This window comes from Schistocerca gregaria, chromosome 3 (assembly GCF_023897955.1).
Source record: "Schistocerca gregaria isolate iqSchGreg1 chromosome 3, iqSchGreg1.2, whole genome shotgun sequence".
In the NCBI taxonomy this organism is placed as follows: domain Eukaryota; kingdom Metazoa; phylum Arthropoda; class Insecta; order Orthoptera; family Acrididae; genus Schistocerca; species Schistocerca gregaria.
The window spans coordinates 693625792-693646277 of record NC_064922.1 but is presented as its reverse complement, the minus strand read 5'-3'; the positions used below and the strand labels follow the sequence as shown (position 1 = coordinate 693646277).

The 20486-nt window shown below is 40.1% G+C and overlaps 1 protein-coding gene across 1 annotated transcript in view; it reads right to left on the bottom strand.

The window, feature by feature from the left end:
* Window positions 1-15624, bottom strand: part of LOC126354611 (transient receptor potential cation channel protein painless-like) — a 40526-nt gene extending 24902 nt beyond the window's left edge. The window contains exons 1-2 of the mRNA XM_050004370.1: window positions 15348-15624; window positions 5443-5692 (exon numbers count right to left, since the gene is read on the bottom strand). Of these exons, the coding sequence (XP_049860327.1) occupies window positions 5443-5692; window positions 15348-15558 (461 nt within the window). The 5' untranslated portion in view covers window positions 15559-15624. The remainder of the gene's footprint in view (window positions 1-5442; window positions 5693-15347) is intronic.
* Window positions 15625-20486: the final 4862 nt, after the last annotated feature.

Genomic DNA, 20486 nt, shown 5'->3' with positions numbered 1-20486 from the left:
TCAAGACCCCCGCAACAACAACAAAAGATTGAAACTGTCTACCATACGGAGACTCTACATCTACATCTACATGGATACTCTGTAAATCACATTTAAGTGCCTGGCAGAGGGTTCATCGAACTACCTTCACAATTCTCTATTATTCCAATATCGTATAGATCGCGGAAAGAACGAACACTTACGTCTTTCCGTATGAGCTCTGATTTCCCTTGTTTGATCGTGGTGATCGTTTCTCCCTGTGCAGGTCGGTGTCAACAAAATATTTTCGCATTCGGAGGAGAAAGTTGGTGATTGTATCTTTCGTTGAGTGAAGGTTGTATATGATTGTTAAGTACAGAGCTAATGCATTAGCATACCCTGAAAGGAACCTAACTGGTACACAGTCTGGACCAGAAGACTTGCTTTTATAAAGTGATTTAATTTACTTCATTACTCCGAGGATATTTACTTCTACGTTAGTCGTGTTTGCAGCTGTTCTTGATTGGAATTATGGAACATTTACTTCGTCTTCTCTTGTGAAGGCATTTCGGAAGGCTGTGTTCACTAACTCTGCTTTGGCAGCACTGTCTTCAATAGTACTTCCATTGCTATCGCGCAGGGAAGGCATTGATTGTTTCTTACCGCTAACATACCCCACATACGTCCAGAAGCTCTTTTGATTTTCTGCCATGTTTCGAGATAAAGTTTCGTTGCGCAAACTGTTATAAGCATCTCGCATTGAAGTCCGCGCTAAATTTCGAGCTTCTGTAAAAGATCGCCAATCTTGGGGATTTTGCGTTTGTTATATTCGGCGTGTTTGTTTCTTTGTTTCTACAACAGTGTTCTGACCCGTTTTGTATACCAAGGAGGATCAGCTCCGTCGTTTGTTAATTTATTTGGTATGAATCTCTCAATTGCTGCGGATGCTATTTCCTTGAATTCAAGCCACATCTAGTCTACATACATATTATTAATTCGGAAGCAGTGGAGATTGTCTCTGAGGAAGGAATCAAGTGAATTTTTATCTTCTTTTTTGAATAGGTATATTTTTCGTTTATTTTTGGAGGATTTGGGGGTTACAATATTCAATCTCGCTACGAGAACCCTGTGTTCACTAATCCCTGTAGCCGTTTCGATGCTCGTTGTTAACTTAGGATTCTTTATTGCTAAGAGGTCAAGTGCGTTTTCACAACCTCTTACTATTCGCATGGGCTCATGAACTAACAGCTGGAAATAATTCCCAGAGAATGCGTTCAGCACAATTTCGGATGATGTTTTATGCGTACCTCCTGAATTAAAGATGCATTTTCGTCAACATATCGAGGGTAAATTAAAGTCACCACCAACTATTATCGTATGAGTCGGGTACGTGTTTGAAATCAAACTCAAGGTTTCTTTGAACCTTTCAGCAACTGTATCATCTGAATTGGGAGGTCGATAAGAGGATTCAATCATTATTTTATTCCGGTTGCCAGCAATGACCTCTGCCCATACTGACTCACAGGGACTATCTACTTCAATGTCGCGACAAGGAATAACTACTTATAACAGCAACTTCTAACAACAACTCTAACAGGGAATCGTGACTTTCGTGGGTGACTTTCGTTGAGACGGAACTAGCAAAGCAAGATTCGCGAGTCTTTCTAGTAACCACCGCATTACCGCACCACAACATAAAAAAAAACCCAATCGAACGGAATATCACAGCCACGGCAAACACTGAACAAATCTAGAAATCGTTGATGCTTGACATGAAAACTTGAAACCAATCTTCGAATGAACATTGACTCATTGGGATTACTACAGGTGGATGAAGTGAACTACCTTATCGGTGACCTTTCCGAACCGACTATCTCAGTGACTTATAAGAAGGCGACTCATATCAGAATCAGAAATACACACACACTGGCCGCATATTAATTCCCCTTATGGTTGTCGATGGACATATGTGGTAGAATAGCGTTATGCATGGTGTAACATTACAGGACATATTGGGACATATTGAAGTATTCGATACTGTAGACTTTTAGGGGATGTCGATACAGATATGCAAAATGTAAAGGGAAACTTTGGTGATGTTTAAATATTGTACTGTGTCAATATTAGGACATTTTGCACAGAAAGAACAAAAATAGAATTAATGTAAATATATATTAGTGTTAGTATCCTATTTTCATTCAATTTTGTAATTATATTTCATTTTGTAAAAGAAAGACTCACTGTTTGCTGTAGTTCTGATTAATTGTATAAATTATCAGTTTTGAGCTAAATTATTTCGTATAATATGGACAAGATACTTTTAAAAACTCACCAGCTAAAGAGAAAGTCTGTGAATAATCGTTTAATGCACACTTCTGGAACTTTCTATGGAGAAATTCTATATTATGATCGCAAAAATACGAAAACTTGTGAAAACTGTTTCATAACCTAATTTCGAAAGACAATTTGTATCAAGAAATATTGCTAAAAAGATTTATTTACGTTTTGAAACACGATTTAAATCATTTTACATATAAATAGTTGTTCTAAATCACTCAAGAAATATCCAGAATCAAATGTCAAGATATTTCTGGAAACATCGGTACAAATCTGGTGAAGGTTATCCAGAAGCTGGTAGAAAAATGTTATAAAATCTATTTGGAAATTATGCTTGTAAGAATTTATATGTACTGATCCTTTTACTTACTTTAATCTGTACTAAAATTCTGTAATGTGTAATTTAGTTTTAAGTCGTGAATTGCTATCGTATTGTAAACAAAACATTGTCAAAAACTCTCATTGTTTGGAAAGATATTAATACACCTAGGAGTTGTCAGTTGCCAGTTCGGATATGCAGTGCGGTTAGCTCTGAGAGTCAGTTGTTGAGTCTGTGAAGTCTGTCAGTTCTGTTTGTAAATAAACGTCTGTAATGAAGAATTACTTGTTGTCGTCAATATGAACTCAAGACCTTTTGCACGAAGCAGACACCTCCTAATGCAACGTTTTAATTTGGTGTTGAGGAGCTGAAATGTTATAATTTGGTGCAGAAAGTCCTGGGACGTTATAATTTGGTTGAGGAAGCTGGGATGTTATAATTTGGTGGAGGAAGCAGAGGATATGACGACCACCCAGTGACTCTTCAAAATAAAATACGTCTCTTCTGGGATCACAAGAAGAAGAGTGAATCAACCGAGCGAAACCATCCTGGAATTGAAGAAATTTCGCAAAACACGGACACCAACGACCGCCGACGGACACTAAGATAAGTACCTGCTTCCTAAAATAATGGAAAAAGACGCAGATTTCAGTATTGACAGCGGTGTAGCGAGTACACCTATTAGGGAAAGTGCTTCTGACAGTGTAGGAATGTTGGAAATGTTAAAACAAATGTTTTCAGAGCTATACTCGAAGTTGGATAACATAAACTCGAAGATGGACGATTCTTGTGCCGAATTACGTCAACAAATTGAACAGACACAACAACAGATGGACAGGTCGATTTCGAAGGCTGTGTGTGATTTAAAATCAGAACATTGCGAACACTACAGGTGGATGAAGTGAACTATCTTATCGGTGACCTTTTCGAACCGACTATCTCAGTGACTTATAAGAAGGCGACTCATATCAGAATCAGAAATACACACACACTGGCCGCATATTAATTCCCCTTATGGTTGTCGATGGACATATGTGGTAGAATAGTGTTATGCATGGCGTAGAATTTAATATTCTCGTAACCAAGATCAGGAACATTTTGTGGTGGTGGTCGACTCGGAGTAGCCAGTTTGGATCCAGATGATACAATTTTCCTTTCGATATTTGGCTGGCAAAAAAGAGTAGAAGTTATATACACATTTATGATCGTCAGTCTGTATATTGATGTTCGGGGTTAAATTCTAAGTGATTTCGAAGATTTTCAAGGAGAAATGGTACATGACATTGCAGGCGGTGATCACGAAGACATCGGGTTTCATCCACTCGTTTCCCTAGTCAGGAACCACAGAAACACGATACTACTCTATGCTCTCATCATTACCTCCTATACGAGACAGTCGTGCTTAATACAACTGCCACACAAGCCACCGAACTGGCTTCAATTATAAAGCATTGCACTGGAAAGTAAAATATGTAGACATGCAAAAACTAATAATATATTTCTCCTGAAGGGGCATGCATAGCTGTTGATATTCATCATCGATGATAAGATCCGCTACAATCATAAAAAATTTTACATTCTAAAGGCAAAGCAAAGCTCGGTTTCGGGAACTGTGTCCCATTTTCTGGTGCATATAAAATGTGAGTCCATAAAAGTCGCATAACAGAGGTTAAATTAGGTTAAAATAATGCATCCCTAGTACATGGCATAAAACAGGAGACCATCTCTATTCCTAGGCCAGCCGGAAAGCCTCTCGCAGAGCAGGACAAAAGTCCGAGCATTAAGGACGTACCAAACAAAAGATCCGCATGAAGTTAGCTTGTCGGTCTTTCAAATACAGTGCTGCATACACACACACACACCCGTGCCAAGCACACACCAAAAGTTGAAATGCTTATGGGAGAGGTTGTGAAGTCGCAACGTAAGCGAGTTCACTGATGGCCCCAACTGACAGTTAAAATTAATCACTTACATTATCGCTACACGGTCTTTCCCGCCGGCATTTCAACTTTTGGTGTGTGCTTGGCACAGGCCTGAGGGATGGGTGTGCAGCACTGTGTCTTGAAGATCAACAACCTCCTTTCATGTTAATACGTGCTTGTCACATCCTTAAGCCCGAACCTTTGTCTTACACTGTGAGCGGGTTTGTACCTGGCGTAGTAATTGAAAAGGACTCCAGTTTTATGACATATGCCAGGGATGCACAACTGTAACATAATTTAACTTCTGTTATTCGACTTTCGACTTTTATGGACTCACATTTTTTCTGCATCTGACGATGGGATACAGGTCAGAAACCGAGTTGTGCTTTTCTTTTAGAAAATAAAAGAATTAAAACTGCAGAGGATCTTATCATTGCTGATAATAGTACATTCCAATAATTTGTTTTACGGAAGTTGCTTCGAGAAAACTGTAGAGTGATAAAATATAGAAGAATGTGAAACTGTATTACGAAGGATTTCACAACTATACCAATGTAGGATTCCAAAACCACACCAATCAAAGTAATACTAGAAATCTCCTGCTTATTAAACTGGCCTGACAGAACTTTCAGGTATTCTAATACGTTAGTATTTTTTACGTATCTAACGAAGGTGTGTTGTAGACACTATTGTTCTGTCGTTTTCTCGGTTTACGATAAGTGTTCTATCACATCAAACGCAGCCTCAATGCTAACGATGTAGACTACATGGGTTACATCATATCGGTAAATACATTTTGGTATGACCAGTGACCATCTGCAAATGACTAAAACAAATGATATATAAAGTGCTTATACAGTTACAGAATTAAATATAATTACATTGTTCCTGTACGTAGCGACTCACTTGGCTGCATAGTGTATGGGCTCTGGCAGAATGATGTTGTTGGGCCGCACTCCATTATTCAGCAGTGCTTGGACGAAAGCTGCTCGGCCGTCGGTGCGGCAGGCTATCTCGAGGCAGGTCCCGAATTTATTGAAGAAAGGAGGCTTGTAGCGGAAGATGGGATCCACGGTTCCAGACTTCAGCAGCTCCTGGAACGTCGGCAGGTCCCCCGTCTCTAGCACCTCCAGGAGACGCCGTTGCTGGTCATTTTCTGACGGTACAAGTTGTTCAGAAGCAGTGTAATAGCAGATGATATAAGGTGCAAGCAAAGGCTACAAAATAAAGACTTAAGAGCTAGAGGGAGATATTATTACTGGAGGGCAGTCTCTAGATCAGAATGTCAGAACTAAAACTAGGCGTTCCAGTCGCGCTAATGTGACTACCTGTGAAAAGAATGAATAGCCACCTCTTACAGCACGGACGTGGAGGAAGAGAGTCAGTAATGTTCTGGAGGGTATTGACAGAGGTGTGGCATAACCCCTCCAATACCTTGGCTAACTGCACCAGGTTTTTCGGTTGAGGATCCACGGGGCAAACAGCGCGTTCGAGGCCGTCCTATATATTATCGACTGGGTGTAAATTCAGGAAGTTTGGTAGCCAGGGAAGTTCACTGAACTCAGCCTGGTGTCTTCGAACACTCACGTACACTGCGAGTTGTGTGACACTCTGCGTTGTCCTTCTGGTAGATGCCATCGTGCTGAGGAAAAAACAAACTACGTGCAGGTATCGACATGGGTCCCCAAGCATAGATGCATACTTGCGGTCATCCATTGTGCCATCCACAATGACGAGATCACTCAGGGAACGCGACGATAACGTTCCACAATCCATGAAGCCCCTCCTCCAACTTGGACGATTCTTACAGGGCTGTACACACCAATGGTCTTGCGTCCAGTGAAGCATAAAACGTGAGTCACTTTAAAAGGTCAAGGAGGACGACCAGTTGTATTTTGGAGCTGAGATCCCTGCATTCGCCACCGATGAACAGCAGTCGGCACGGGGGCATGAACCAAGCGCCTGCTGCGAGGCCCGAACACAGCAATGAACGATCGTTGAGGAGACACTGTTGGTAGCTCTTTGGTTCATCTGGGCCGTCAGTTGCTCAGCAGTTCGTGTCTATTCGGCCGTACTCGTCTCTGCATCCGTCATTCACCCCTGTCATCTATTGCCCATGGTGTAGCACAGTTGCTTCAAGCCGGTTTTGGATAGGGTCATTTAGCCATGCAAGGTGTTTCGGAAATGCTCCCACCCTTGGCCCGAAAGCCAATGATCATGCCCTTTTTGGACGTCATGTAAATCGCTCCGTTTTTGCATTAATACGCCGATGGCATTATAGGGTGCTGGTGGTCACATTATTGCGTCTGGACCATGTAGTAGAGAACTCGCTTGAAAATTAGCAGGTATTTCGTATTTTCAAGGTAAGTGCAAGACTCGATGATGCAAGCTGTGATTAACTGAAACGAATTTATAAAGACGATCATGTAACTGACTTCGAAGATACAGACGTTTGTGATCATAACATGAATTATACAATCGATGATGGCAAAACGTAGCTGAGAAGACCGTATCACTCTTTGAGTGATACAAAAGCTATATTGATGCAGAGCTTTGGAAAGCACTTAAGAGAAAGGAATGTTCACACAGGTATGAAAACGACCTCTCACAACGATCGAAAAAAAAAGCCGCCACCTGGTCTTCATTCGAATGATTTACGTAAAAGGTTACTTGCGCTATTAATTGCCAGAAGCATTAAAAGAGTGTTCATTCTACCCCTATGTGGATCTGAGAGAAGGCTTGTATAGTCTTCCATAAAAACGTAAGAACCCTTGTACGAAAAAGGAGCATTTCCGCTACAAGTGCTGGGAAATGAAAGCGCAAATGGAATGTAAACAGATGTGTCATGTTTATCTGCAGAACAATAAATATGGATATTTCCAAATGGATACTAACGTTATTTTAGGACGAGTAAATTAAAAGAGGGAATGTATGCATATACGAAAATTGGTGTCGAGATCCAGACCCCAGGGATTAGTAAATGTTGTGTTCAACAGATATTCGAAAGCCCTACCGCAACAGTGGTCTAGGTACGTCAATAGATAGGAGGCCACCAGCGGAAACATTTTGATTACAGAGCGTATTAATAAAACATTACGCCAACTTAGCTGGAAAATCATTATTTGTGGCTTCGTTAATACTGATATTCTCTCTATTAGCAGTGACAGAGGACACTTAACGTTGTTGATGTGTAGCTTTGGATTGTTTCCGATAGTTAAATTTCCAACAAGGATCGAAGGACATAGTGCTAAAGCCATGTTATTATTAGACCCAAATTTCTTCAGTGAAGGAAGTAAAAGCAAATTATCAAGAGCTGACGATAAAACACACCGAGAAGTTAGAAAATAAGGTATCACAGACACCTAACCAATTACTATAGTGTCTAAATAAATGTACAGGGAGAAATCTGGTAAGAAATCTGAAAAACAGTGTTGTTTATTAAACATATTCCTCCATCACTGTTTGTCCCGTTTTCTTCTAAACCTGATGAGGGTACAAATAACTAGAAGTAGGAAGAGGACAGATAAGGTGTATAAAGATTATATCTGGATGGACAACAAAAGAAAGAAGCAGAGTAAAAATATACAGGTATTTATTTTGGAAGAATAATCAAGGATTTTAAAGTGAACCATGCAGTATGTTTGAAACGTAACGTTTAGAATCATTATGTGTATTAGTTTTGACTCATGGAGTCATTTAAACTCAGGAGTATTTAGCGTAGAATGAAGTGGTAAGGGAAACAAGTGGAGTAGAGGACGTAATTGTGAATGCACTGACAATGAAGTTAGGGAGGGTGTGACGTGCAGTTAAGTGAATGGACAGACGCGTGCGAATGAAATTTACTGATTGATTCCCGGAGATAAGGAGTGACATTAGAAAATATGCAAGATACATGGATGCTTATAGCTGGAGACTGTAATTGATCGTGAAATCTAAAGGAGGGCAGTGGGTATAAAATGGCTGAGAATGATGGCTATGTGTGATTAAAATCATTGTATGACGAACGGAAAATTTTTACATTTACAATACAAGTAATAATAATAATAATAATAACAATAATAATAATAATAATGTATTGCTCAATGACATGGTGAACATCTTTCAATTGGACGCTACTTCTGTGACTTGCGTGTCCTTCAGCCAACGACAGCCTACGTTCCCAGGCGGTCACCCATCCAAGTGCTAATGGGAACCGACGTTGCTTAACTTCCGTGATCTTGCGAGAACCAGTGCTTCCAGCGTGGCAAGGCCATTAAAACTCTATTGTATCTAGTTTTGTAAAATGCTTCTGTTTGGTATCAAAAAGAAAAAAACTCATCCACAATACACAGAAAAATGAAGCTCGCCATGAAAGACGCAGGAATGATTGGAAGTACTACTAAGGAAAAGAAAAAAAAAGAAGTGACAAAAATGAAACTAAAGTCTCGGTTGATAAGTACAACACAAATATTTGCGCACTGAAACCACTAGCAGCTAATTTAATTGACCAGAGTCTCAAAAAATTGCGGTTGCTAATGAGAAACCAATACACATTATCTAGAATTAAATAGGCACACTCTTTTTCTGCCATGTACAGACATTAATTTGAAATATGCGCCCTTTGAGAGGCAACAGAGGTATATGAAGAGCGAAATCTCTTCTGGGTTTGAAGGTGTGTCTGGCAGAGTATTAAAATCCTGTGTTGCCGCGATAAGACCCCTGCTGAGTTGCCACTGTAGTCACTGCCGCAAGAGATACTTCGTGACAGACTTAAACAGGCGTCAATGACGTCCAACTATAAAAATGGAGATAAGTATTTTATCTCTAGTTTCAGAAATATTTTACTCATGACAGCCTTTTCAGAAATTCCTGAAATGTAGTCTACCATGGAAAATGGACTCATTCTTCGTAGCTTTGTTCTCAATAAAGGACCCCTTAGAGAGATAACCATATTTCCTCTCACAAATTTAGCCCTAGCAGAACTAAGCAGCAAAACCTATTCCGTGTTTACATCCTGTGACCGTTCCAGGGCTTATGATTATGTGGCTCATAAAATTCTACTTGGAAGATCAAATTGGTGGAGGCTTCCCTTTATAACAGAAAGCAGCAGGTCGCATCGACTGTCGATTATGAACTACATTCTGCACTGGGGAACCTTTGCCTCCTAGTCCAGGGTTCCTATCGGACTTTTGCATTCTGGTGCAAGATACTCGAAAAGTTACCTTACTACACATTACCTCAAAAAGAAAAAAAAAAAGGAAAAGAAAACTATGCGACTTAACATCTGAGGTCATCAATCCCCTAGACTTAGAACTACTTAAACCTAACTAACATAAGGCCTTCACACACATCCACGCCCGAGGCAGGATTCGAACCTTCGACCGTAGCAGCAGCGTGGTTCCGAACTGAAGCGCCTAGAATCACTCGGCCACAGCGGCCGGTAGGTTATAAGACAAACACTAACAAAAGTATTAGACGATTATTGCATTTTGGACAGCTAAAGAATTGACGCTGTCAGAAACAGGCTTCCTGTTTGAATGGCTCACTGCAGAAAGGCAACTACTCTGTAATTTATAAATTTCCGTTTTTTGACGATTATGGTTGTGAGTGGATGAATGTATTGTTTACCACAAAAAGGAAGAGTCTGGGTATGGCGTCAGTTTTTCGGTTACTGCAGATAGGAAACCGTTGGGTGCCGTTGTTGAACTCAAAAAACATTCCTTAAGAAACGATGACAAGTTTTCTGTTATTCAAATGAAAGTGGATTCTTTTATTAAGTATAATTCTTGGTGGTCTACCTTCCATAAAAGAACCTGGTTGTTCGACGACCCTTGTGGTAGAGTCGTTCCGAGACACCTGAAATGGGTTCTCAGGAACTCCCTTGAAAGAATACCTGCATATTTGTACAGCCTATAAGGAGCAACAAAATGGACATCAAGAAATCTTTGATCTATATCCTTCAAGAGTAGATGCAGTTTTGGAATTCAGTCACATCATGGTGGACAAGAATGTCATTCCCGATACAGGCGAAGGTAACTCAGAATATTAATTCCGTTTCAAAACAAGTAACTTAACCCTAAAATTAATTTGAAAACCCAGTGTACTACAGAAAGGGAACATGTCCACCACCTACGAAGTCGTCGTCCTTTTTTCTCTTACGTCATATTTGACATTTACATGTGTATAATAAGCAAGGGGTTCATGTAAAATACAGACTGTCAATAGCAAGGGTAGAGTATGCCAACTAGAAAGATTTTTTTAACATCAAAGGTAAATTTAAGTATTAGAAAATGCTTTCTGCAGTTACTTGTGTGGTGTGTAGCCTTGTACGGAAGTGAATCGTGGATGATAAACCGTTCAGTAAAATAAGAGAATAACAACTTTTGAAATGTCGTGATGCAGAGAATACTGAAGATTGAGTGAGAAGATAACTAATAAAGAGGTGCTGAATCTAATTCGGGAGATAAAAGAAATACATGGTGCAACTTGATCTAAAGAAAAAATCGGTTGATAGGACACAGCCTATGGCGTCAAGGAATGTTCAGTTTACTTATGGAGGGAGGAACAGAGGATGGAGACCGAGATTTGACTACAGTGAGCAGGTAAAAATTGATACAGAGTGGAGCAATGATGCAGAGAGGAAGGGGTTGGACATGATATGCTAGGGTGAAGAGCTTCATCGAACGACCCTGTAGACTGAATGAAGAACCTGCTCTGCTGTTCCTGATTTACATAAATGATCTAGCTGATAATCTGAGTAGTCCCCTTAGATTGTTTGCAGATGACGCTGTAATTTACCGTCTAGTAAAATCATCAGACGATCAATTCCAATTAAAAAATTATCTATGGTGCGAAAAGTGACAATTGGCACTAAACGAAGAAAAGTGGGAGGTCATCCACATGGGTACTACAAGAAATCCGATAAATTTTGGGTATACGACAAATCGCACAAATCTAAGGGCGGTCAATTCAACTAAATACCTAGGAATTACAATTACGAGCAACTTCAACTGGAAAGACCACAGAGATAATATTGTGAGGAAGGCGGAACAGAGACTGCGCTTCGTTGGCAGAACACTTACAAGATGCAACAAACCCACTAAAGAGACAGCCTACATTACACTTGTCAGTCCTCTGCTGGAATATTGCTGCGCGGTATGGGATCCTTACCAAGTAAGATTGACGGAGGACATCAAAAAAGTGGAAAGAAGAGCAGTTCGTTTTGTGTTATCGCTGAATAGGGGTGAGAGTGTCACTGATATGATACGTGGGTTGGGGTGGCAGTCACTGAAACAAAGGCGGTTTTCTTTATGGCGAAATGTATTTACGAAATTTCAATCACCAGCTTTCTCTTCCGAATGCGAAAATATTTTTTTGCCACCCACCTACGTAGGGAGAAATGATCATGATAATAATATAAGAGAATCAGAGCTCGAACGAAAAGATTTAGGTTTTCCTTTTTCCCACGCGCCATTTGAGAGCGGAATGGTAGACAAGTAGTATGAAAATGGCTGGATGAACCCTCGCCAGGCACTTAATCGTGAACTGCAGAGTAGCCATGTCGATGTAGATGTAGATGTAGAACTTACGATGGCTCTTTGCTCCATGTTCAGTAGCAAATTTCACTGTAAGCAGGCGTGTATTCTAAATGGACATAAACAACAAAATGTTGAGTGGTAAAAGGTACATAGGTCGTGAAGGTTTTCAGCCTAAAATAGAAATTAGTGGAGAGTTATTTAACCTTCCTACATACAGACCCCAAGTAACTTACACCGAATATATTGGCACTATGTTATTGAACAAACATAAGAACAAATTACAGTTGTTGAACATAACAGTAATTATTCTATTTTCATAATTATTACGATGAAAAAACAAGAAAGTAAATTAGATTGCGGTCATATTGATGCCAGTGGTAGTCACTGATAAAAACCATGAATAAATATGAAGTGTTGTAAATAGAAAACTGGTAAAAACATCGTTGGGTACAACTCACTCAGAGAGAGAAAGTCATATAATTAAGAAAAAGAAAAACAGCTTTGAAAAGGGGGGAGATATGACATATTGGAACACGTGAGGCAATACTGACCCTGCGACGTATCTTAGAAGATAGATTAAGGAAAGGAAAACCTACATTTCTTGCATCTTCAGACTTAAAGAAAGCTTTTGACAATGTCGACTGGAATACTTTCTTTTGGTTCAAATGGCTCTGACGACTATGGGACTTAATATCTGAGGTCATCAGTCCCCTAGGACTTAGAACTACTTAAACGTAACTAACCTAAAGACATCACATGCCCGAGGCAGGATTCGAACCTGCGACCGTAGCGGTCGCATGGATCCAGACTGAAGCGCCTAGAGCCGCTCGGCCACACCGGCCGGCATACTTTTTTTCAAATTCTGAAGGTGACAGGGGTAAAATACAAGGAGTGAAGGGCTATTTACAATTTGTACAGCAACCAGATTGCACTTATAAGAGTCGAGGGACATGGAAGGGAAGCAGTGGTTGGGGAGGGTGTGAAACAGGGTTGTAGCCTCTCCCCGATGTTATTAAATCTGTATATTGAACAAGCAGTAAAGGAAACAAAAGAAAAATTCGGAGTAGGTATTAAAATCCATGGAGAAGAAATAAAAAATTTTAGGGTTGCCGATGACATTGTAATTCTGTCAGAGACAGCAAAGGCCTTGGAAGAGCAGTTGAACGGAATGGACAGTGTATTGAAAGGAGGGTATAAGATGAACACCAACAAAAGCAAAACGAGAATAATGGAATGTAGTCGAATTAAGTCGGATGACACTGAGGGAATTAGATTAGGAAATGAGACACTTAAAGTAGTAAAGGAGTTTTGCTATTTGGGGAGCAAAATAACTGATGATGGTCGAAGTAGAGAGGATATAAAACGTAGAGAGGCAATGGCAAAGCGTTTCTGGAGAAGAGAAATTTGTTAACATCGAATATAGATTTAAGTGCCAGGAAGTAGTTTCTGAAGGTATTTGTGTGGAATGTAGCCATGTATGGAAATGAAACATGGACGATAAATAGTTTGGACAGGAAGAGAATAGAGCCTTCGACATGTGGTGCCACGGAAGAATGCTGAAGATTAGATGGGTAGATCACATAACTAATGAGGAGGTAATGAATAGAATTGGGGAGAAGAGGAGTTCGTGGCACAACTTCACTAGAAGAAGGGATCGGTTGGTAGGACATGTTCTGAGGCCTCAAGGGATCAGCAACTTAGTAGTGGAGGGCAGCGTGGAGGGTAAAAATCGTAGAGGGAAACTAAGAGATGAGTACACTAAACAGATGCAGAATGATGTAGGTTGCAGTAGGTACTGGGAGATGAAGAATCTTGCACAGGATAGAGTAGAATGGAGATCTGCGTCAAACCAGACTCAGGGCTGAAGATCACAACAATAACAACAACATGATTTTCCAATGTACTTATGGGATCATAATGACTCCGGTGGTATCAGGAAGAGCACAACAACAGCTGATGCAAGAAACCCTAACAACTGTTTACAAAAAGTAGCAGCTGTCCGACATAACAATCATTATTCTATTTTCATAAATGTTACATACAAGAAACAAACGAGCAGTTTAACTTGGAGTTACATTGACCCCAATGGTACTAGGTGCAAAATACATGAATAACTTTTTATGTACATGAAATGTATTTGCAGTTACGAATTCGAGCTACCATCAGCTGTATAAGGGAATTGCAGCATTGTGCCGTACCAGGCCTCGCACCTGGATTTCTCGCTTCACGCGAGCTTTAACCGCTTTGGCTATCTGTTCACAGCTCGCGGCTAGATCCAAATTTCTGTTTGCCATCGTCCGTGTGTCCCAACATACGTGATATAACTGCCGTACTGGGGAGGATATTCTAACTGAAAGTCACTGAATGGCATTTGCGGCAGTGACTTCGGATATGCTTGCTCTAAAATGTCCTCCCCTGTATGGGAATAACATAACGTGTGTACAAGTACCGGTTGTGACGCAGGAACGATGACATAGGGAAGTTTGGGGTCTGGCTGCGAGTCGCCCACTGATAGCTGTAGTGGTTAATGCGACGTCTCGTGTAAAGCGGGAAATCCGGATTCGTGTCCTGGACTGGCACCAATTTTCCTTGTCAATTCCTTAATCAGCTGATACTTGTTCGTATGCGCAACTGCAAATACATTTCAAGTATTTCATATTGGCTGCTGTCGCCCCAGTGCCTGTTCCTGGGGACATGCATTCATGTCCGAAGGAACATTCAATCGTTCTTCTTAACAACACGCGCTCTGCATTATTGTAGTTTTATGGTGTTGTAAAAATAGAAATGAACGAAATCTTTGGGACATGCATTCATGTCCGAAGGAACATTCCATCGTTCTTCTTAACAACACGCGCTCTGCATTATTGAAGTTTTATCGTGTTGTAAAAATAGAAATGAACGAAATAAATTTCCACAATGCTTTTGGGATCATATTGATACCAGTAGTACTAGGCAGGTTAATACAACATTTTTCTAGAGTTGTTTTTTTTCTGGGAATTTTAATATGTTAGTGATCAGCTCGTGGTCTTGTGATTAGCATTGTTGAGTTTCGATCATGTGATCCCGGGTTCGATTCCTGGCAGGGGCGGCGATATTCTCCGCTCGGGACTGTGTTTGTGGGTGCCGTCACATAAAATGACTTAACACCAAGGTGACCAAACTTCCCAGTAGGACACTCTCGACTAAATATGCCTTAATTTTTTTGATATGTTAAATTTTGGACGAATAAGCACAAATTGTTGGTAACAGTTTAAACTATACTTAATTTTCATTGAGTTTGCAGCAGCTGTGTACCTGGAGTCGCTCTATACCCCGGAAGTTCCGCCTTTACGGCTTGGTCCACCGAATGTGAGGAACGTGCGAGGCCCCGCCGCTTCTTGCCCTGCTTGTGGTCCGCGCGAGTCTTCTGGTTGTCTGGTTTCCGCTCTGCGTCCTCATGCGGCGCCTCTGCAACGCCCTCGGCAGTGACTGCATCACTGCTTCCATTTTCTCCTCCCCCTACCATTTCCTTCTATCAGTATGCTTCTTAATTATAGGCTGTTACATGAATTATACGGAGATAGACGGCGATCTGAAAGTAAAAACGTCAAAACCATTACTGCAGTTGGAGCCTACTGACAAAATCTACCATTAAAACTAATCAGCCATTATTATTATTTATTGTCTATGCAAAATATGATTTTATTATGCAGTGGTTGTGATCTGAGAGATGGATTTATGCCACGAAATGTAAATAACTAGACAAACTGACAGTTAAACATATTGTAAAATCCAACATTTTAGTCAGAATTGTAACAATCCTTTTTGTGCTGCTGTGCGTTTGGTAACTCGCATGTTATACCTCTAGTAGCTTCCACATGGTGTTTGAAAACTCGTCAGCAAAACTTCGGGAATGGATTCCTCAGCAGGCCGCTGTGGCCGAGCTTTCCTAGGCGCTTCAGTCCGGAACCGCGCTGCTGCTGCGGTCGCAGGTTCGAAAATGGTTCAAATGGCTCTCAGCACTATGGGACGTAACATCTATGGTCATCAGTCCCCTAGAACTTAGAACTACTTAAACCTAACTAACCTAAGGACATCACACAACACCCAGTCATCACGTCGCAGGTTCGAGTCCTGCCTCGTGCATGGGTGTGCGTGATGTCCTCAGGTTAGTTAGGTTTAAGAAGTTCTAAGTTCTAGGGGACTGATGTTCTCAGATGTTAAGTCCCATACAGCTTAGAGCCATTTGAAACAATTGAATCTAGGGGACTGATGACCCAGATGTTAAGTCCCATAGTGCTTATAGCCATTTGAACCATTTGGATTCCTCATACAACAACAAGAAAAACGTCAAGTAAACGTAGGCTCTAAAATGCATACCTTAAGAGCTATGAGTAACACTTCATATTTGATACTGTGGAATCCTAAGTCCTTCCTATTCATGTTTTAGGAGTACATAGCATTGACTACAAGGAGAAGGAAAGTCCAGTAAACATGGACTCTAAAATGCATATTGTAACAGCTATGAGCACTTGTTCCATCTTCGCTATTGCAAGTACACCTCTTCTACTGAACACGTGCTAAAAGTTCTTGAGGTATTGGTTTAAGAGCCCATGTTAACTGGCGTTTGTTTCCCTTGTTATATGAGAAATCCATTGCTGAAGTTTTGCCGTCTAGTTTTGAACTGCCCTGTATAATTGTGACAAGAAAGATGAATGACTGAATGCTAACATTTTAGGTTGTTTTTTTGCCATGACTGTTATTCAACATTAATTAGTAACGGCAAGTAACGGTAACAAGTCATTTGTATCTGACTTTCCGTTATGCGTTTCGTAGTATTATACCACCAGTATCAGGTGCGTTCACTTGAATTACAGTAAAATTTGTGCCTTGCATGCTCTGTGTTCTGGGCAACCTGTGTCACTGCCTAACAGTAGCAGACGCGTTACTCAGGAGCGGCTGCAAGAGGAAGGGCCGCCAAAGAGGGGGCACGACGAACGCCTCCCCCACTCCCACTTCCAAGTTTTTAATCAAGTACAACACTGACACAGAATCTCTGTATGGTCACTCAAACCTGATAAAGGGCAATACGCTGCTCTTCAAGTGTTTCACCATTGACAGAAGAGTAAACTTTCAGTTGGTTCGTCGTTCAACCACCGAGCGAACCAGCAGATAAACTCAGTTTTAAATGCATTATTGGGAACTGACATCCAAAGTCTACAGTTTCAGCCAGACGTACTCATAGTTTGAACTCTGCCTAGCGTACTCCACTCAATTACCACCAGACTCTCTGATGTAGGCACTGGAATCAAAATTTACAAAGTCGGCCAGGTGCGAGTAGGGCTCGCCCTCTGATACTTCCACAGATACTTAATTATTTATATGTACAGTCTATCCAACGCGCAAAACGATAAACTAGACAGTTTTTGACTTTTATCGACATTGGTACTGGCAAGATATCAGTCCCGGATATTCGAAAACTTTAGAGAATGTGATAATTTTATATCTGAAGCCGGATAACAAATGATCAAAAATATTTATGTGTGATACATTTATAAATTAAATGTTTTCTAAATTTTTCCATGACTTCTACTGAAACCTTCCTTGTCTCCAAATTTCATGAATCTAGGTCAATGGGAAGTATCTTATATGTTTTAATGAATGAATTTGCGAGTATCATGTAGTGTTGTAAATGGTCGTATCTTTTGTGTGCATTGACTTTGAAGCTTTATTTTTTTTATATCACCATAGAACCAAAGACCTTAGAACGTGGAACAGATTTCAACTTGATACGTTTATCGTTCCTGAGAAAAAGGGTTTTGGACAGACTGACACAAAGTGATCATATAATGGTTTCGCTTTTACCGAGTGAGGTTCGAAATCCCCAGCGTTACGAAAAAATTAAGAAAAGGTAATGTGAAACCTGAAATGGAACTTTCTGTTTAAAGACACCGAAAATTTTGAAGCAATTAGTAGAAACTGGGAAGTAGTAGGGGGAAATCGTTAAATGACTTTATTTCGGAAACTAACGTTTTTCTTGTGTTATGCTAAACTTGATGGTAAGCATACCAACAACTTGCACTAGTGAAAGATAACTAAGTAATGACATGGCTACGGAGTACAACTAGTCAAGAACACTTTTCATGGCCGTATTTAATTACATTCTCACAGGGAATCATGAATTTTGAAGTCTTAACCATAAGTAAGATTTCTAAAAGCGATCCGAATCTTCAGTTTGTTTTTTGTGGAAAGAAAAAGATATCCTGGAATTAACTTTCCTCTTCACGATATTCTACAACACTTTACTACGTTTTCAATTTTATGTTTTTGTTATACCCGGTCAAACTCCAAAGAAAATGTCACAACATTTTAATTAATTACAAATGTCGTTTTGACATAATCTGTAATATTTAGTACAAAATTTCAATGATTTTATTATCAGCATGGAATTTGTTTCTTTATTGTACTTTATCTGAGTGAATGTGTGAATTCTCATATAGAAATAATCTGAATTTATGATTTATCTCAGAAATTATATGGTTTCGAACTCGTTGCATAAATATTAATTATCATTGGGATTCATTACTTACTAGTAAATTTTAGCATTTCGTACATTACTACCTTAAATTGTTTTTTTAGACCCCCGAAAAACGTGATCACATAGGGCGCCCAAGAAGTTTTTTCCTAGTACATGATCTCTGCTTATGTGAGTTAACAAAAGAGTGAAGAGCATAATATAAATACAACCAGAGAAATTTATTGATGTTGCTGTCTCCGTTCTCAACGAAGGATCGAGAAATTATAAAACGCAATGCATGCTTTTGGATGCCCTGAAATCGTAGATAAAAACCATCTGTGTTATGATAATGTTACTGAATGCACCTAGAGAGCATACAACCCTCTATTTCGGGAGTTTACAATAAAAAATATGACTCTAATCCGTATTGGTATTTAGGGGGCCCAAAGAGGAGGTGCACACTTTCTCTCCTATGCCCACAAAACGAAGCCGTCGGTTATCGAACTAATAATGCTTTTTTAAATAAAATTTAGTTGAAAAACGTAGGAGCCCTGCGCATCATCTCTTTCATGCCACGATTATTTTATTATGCAAATTAGCTACATTTCTGATATGCAAATAAAAGCCAGTTTGATATGCAAATTAATAACTTATCAGTTAAATCCAATCGAGAACAGGGAGAATGCGTACACGCATGTTTATTCCTATTTGCAGTATAACGACAGTGATTTCAAACATGATTTATTTCCTTTTTTCATTTATTCATTTGTAGTTAGACTTCGCATGTATACCGGATACGGCATAGGACGACTTCGAGACTACCTGTCTGCGCAAATCAGACAGGACATTCCAACAGAGGGACGATCCTATCTCGCCGCTCCCCCTCCCCGCTGGAGCTTAGGAGATGGCAAAGCCCCGGGCACCAGGTGCAGATCGCTGCCGCTGGGGCCCGAGCCCACTATGGAAGGAGTCAGGCTGCACGACAGATTGGCGCAATACAATACGTACAGCACTCGCTTCTAGGAGAGACGATGCCAGTCAGGCAACTCAGCCGAAAGTTCTACTGCTCTGGACATCCGCAACACGCTTAGATCTTGGAAGCTTTCTAAAGGACATATTGAGTCTCTGAAAATAATGATCACATGGTTCAGCCACCACTTTGGTGCTTAGCTCCATATTTCTATTTTTTTTTCGTGTTCCCACACCGCAAAACAGCATGCTAGAGGCGTCAAAGATAAGACAGTAGGATTGGCTGGGATATTGTGTCATATTTTTTAGAAAATGTCTGAATGGCAATTACTACTTGAGGCACGAAAAACTTTTGCAGAACAAATGCGCTCTGTTGTCTTTTGACACTTCAGATTCTACTTTCAGATGAGACACTTAGGTTTTAGATTCTAGTAAAGTAATTTTGATTTTAGAGTTCAGTCGGCATGCTTCGGGTGGTGACTTTGCATAGAAGACGTCTGGTTCAGACCTCGTCCGAGGATGATACAGCAGTGGCTCACTTAACAACACCATCAGCGTCCCCACAGCCACCCATTCACACTTCAGTGAAGGAGAGATTAACGAGCAGCACCTACAGTACAGGTTACGATGCACTGAGTAACCTTACATGGTTTCATGGTTAGGTTCGACTTAGCTATTAGGGTAGGGACAATTGCACAAAAAAAATTAATCATTAGTGTCATGCAATATTTTGTGTAATGTAATTTCTTGTACAGACATCTTTTATTAACCTGACACGTTCCACATCATTACGAAGTGTCGTATTCATGATCTATGGAACAAGTATTAATCTAATCTAATCTAATCTAATCAATAACTTCACTTCTCTTTCGACGGTGATAAGCAGTCACTGTTGAGTCTCAGATTTTGGTCAGTAAATTTTAATGTTTTAGGAACCTGAATTTACCGTAACATACTTCCATATTCTA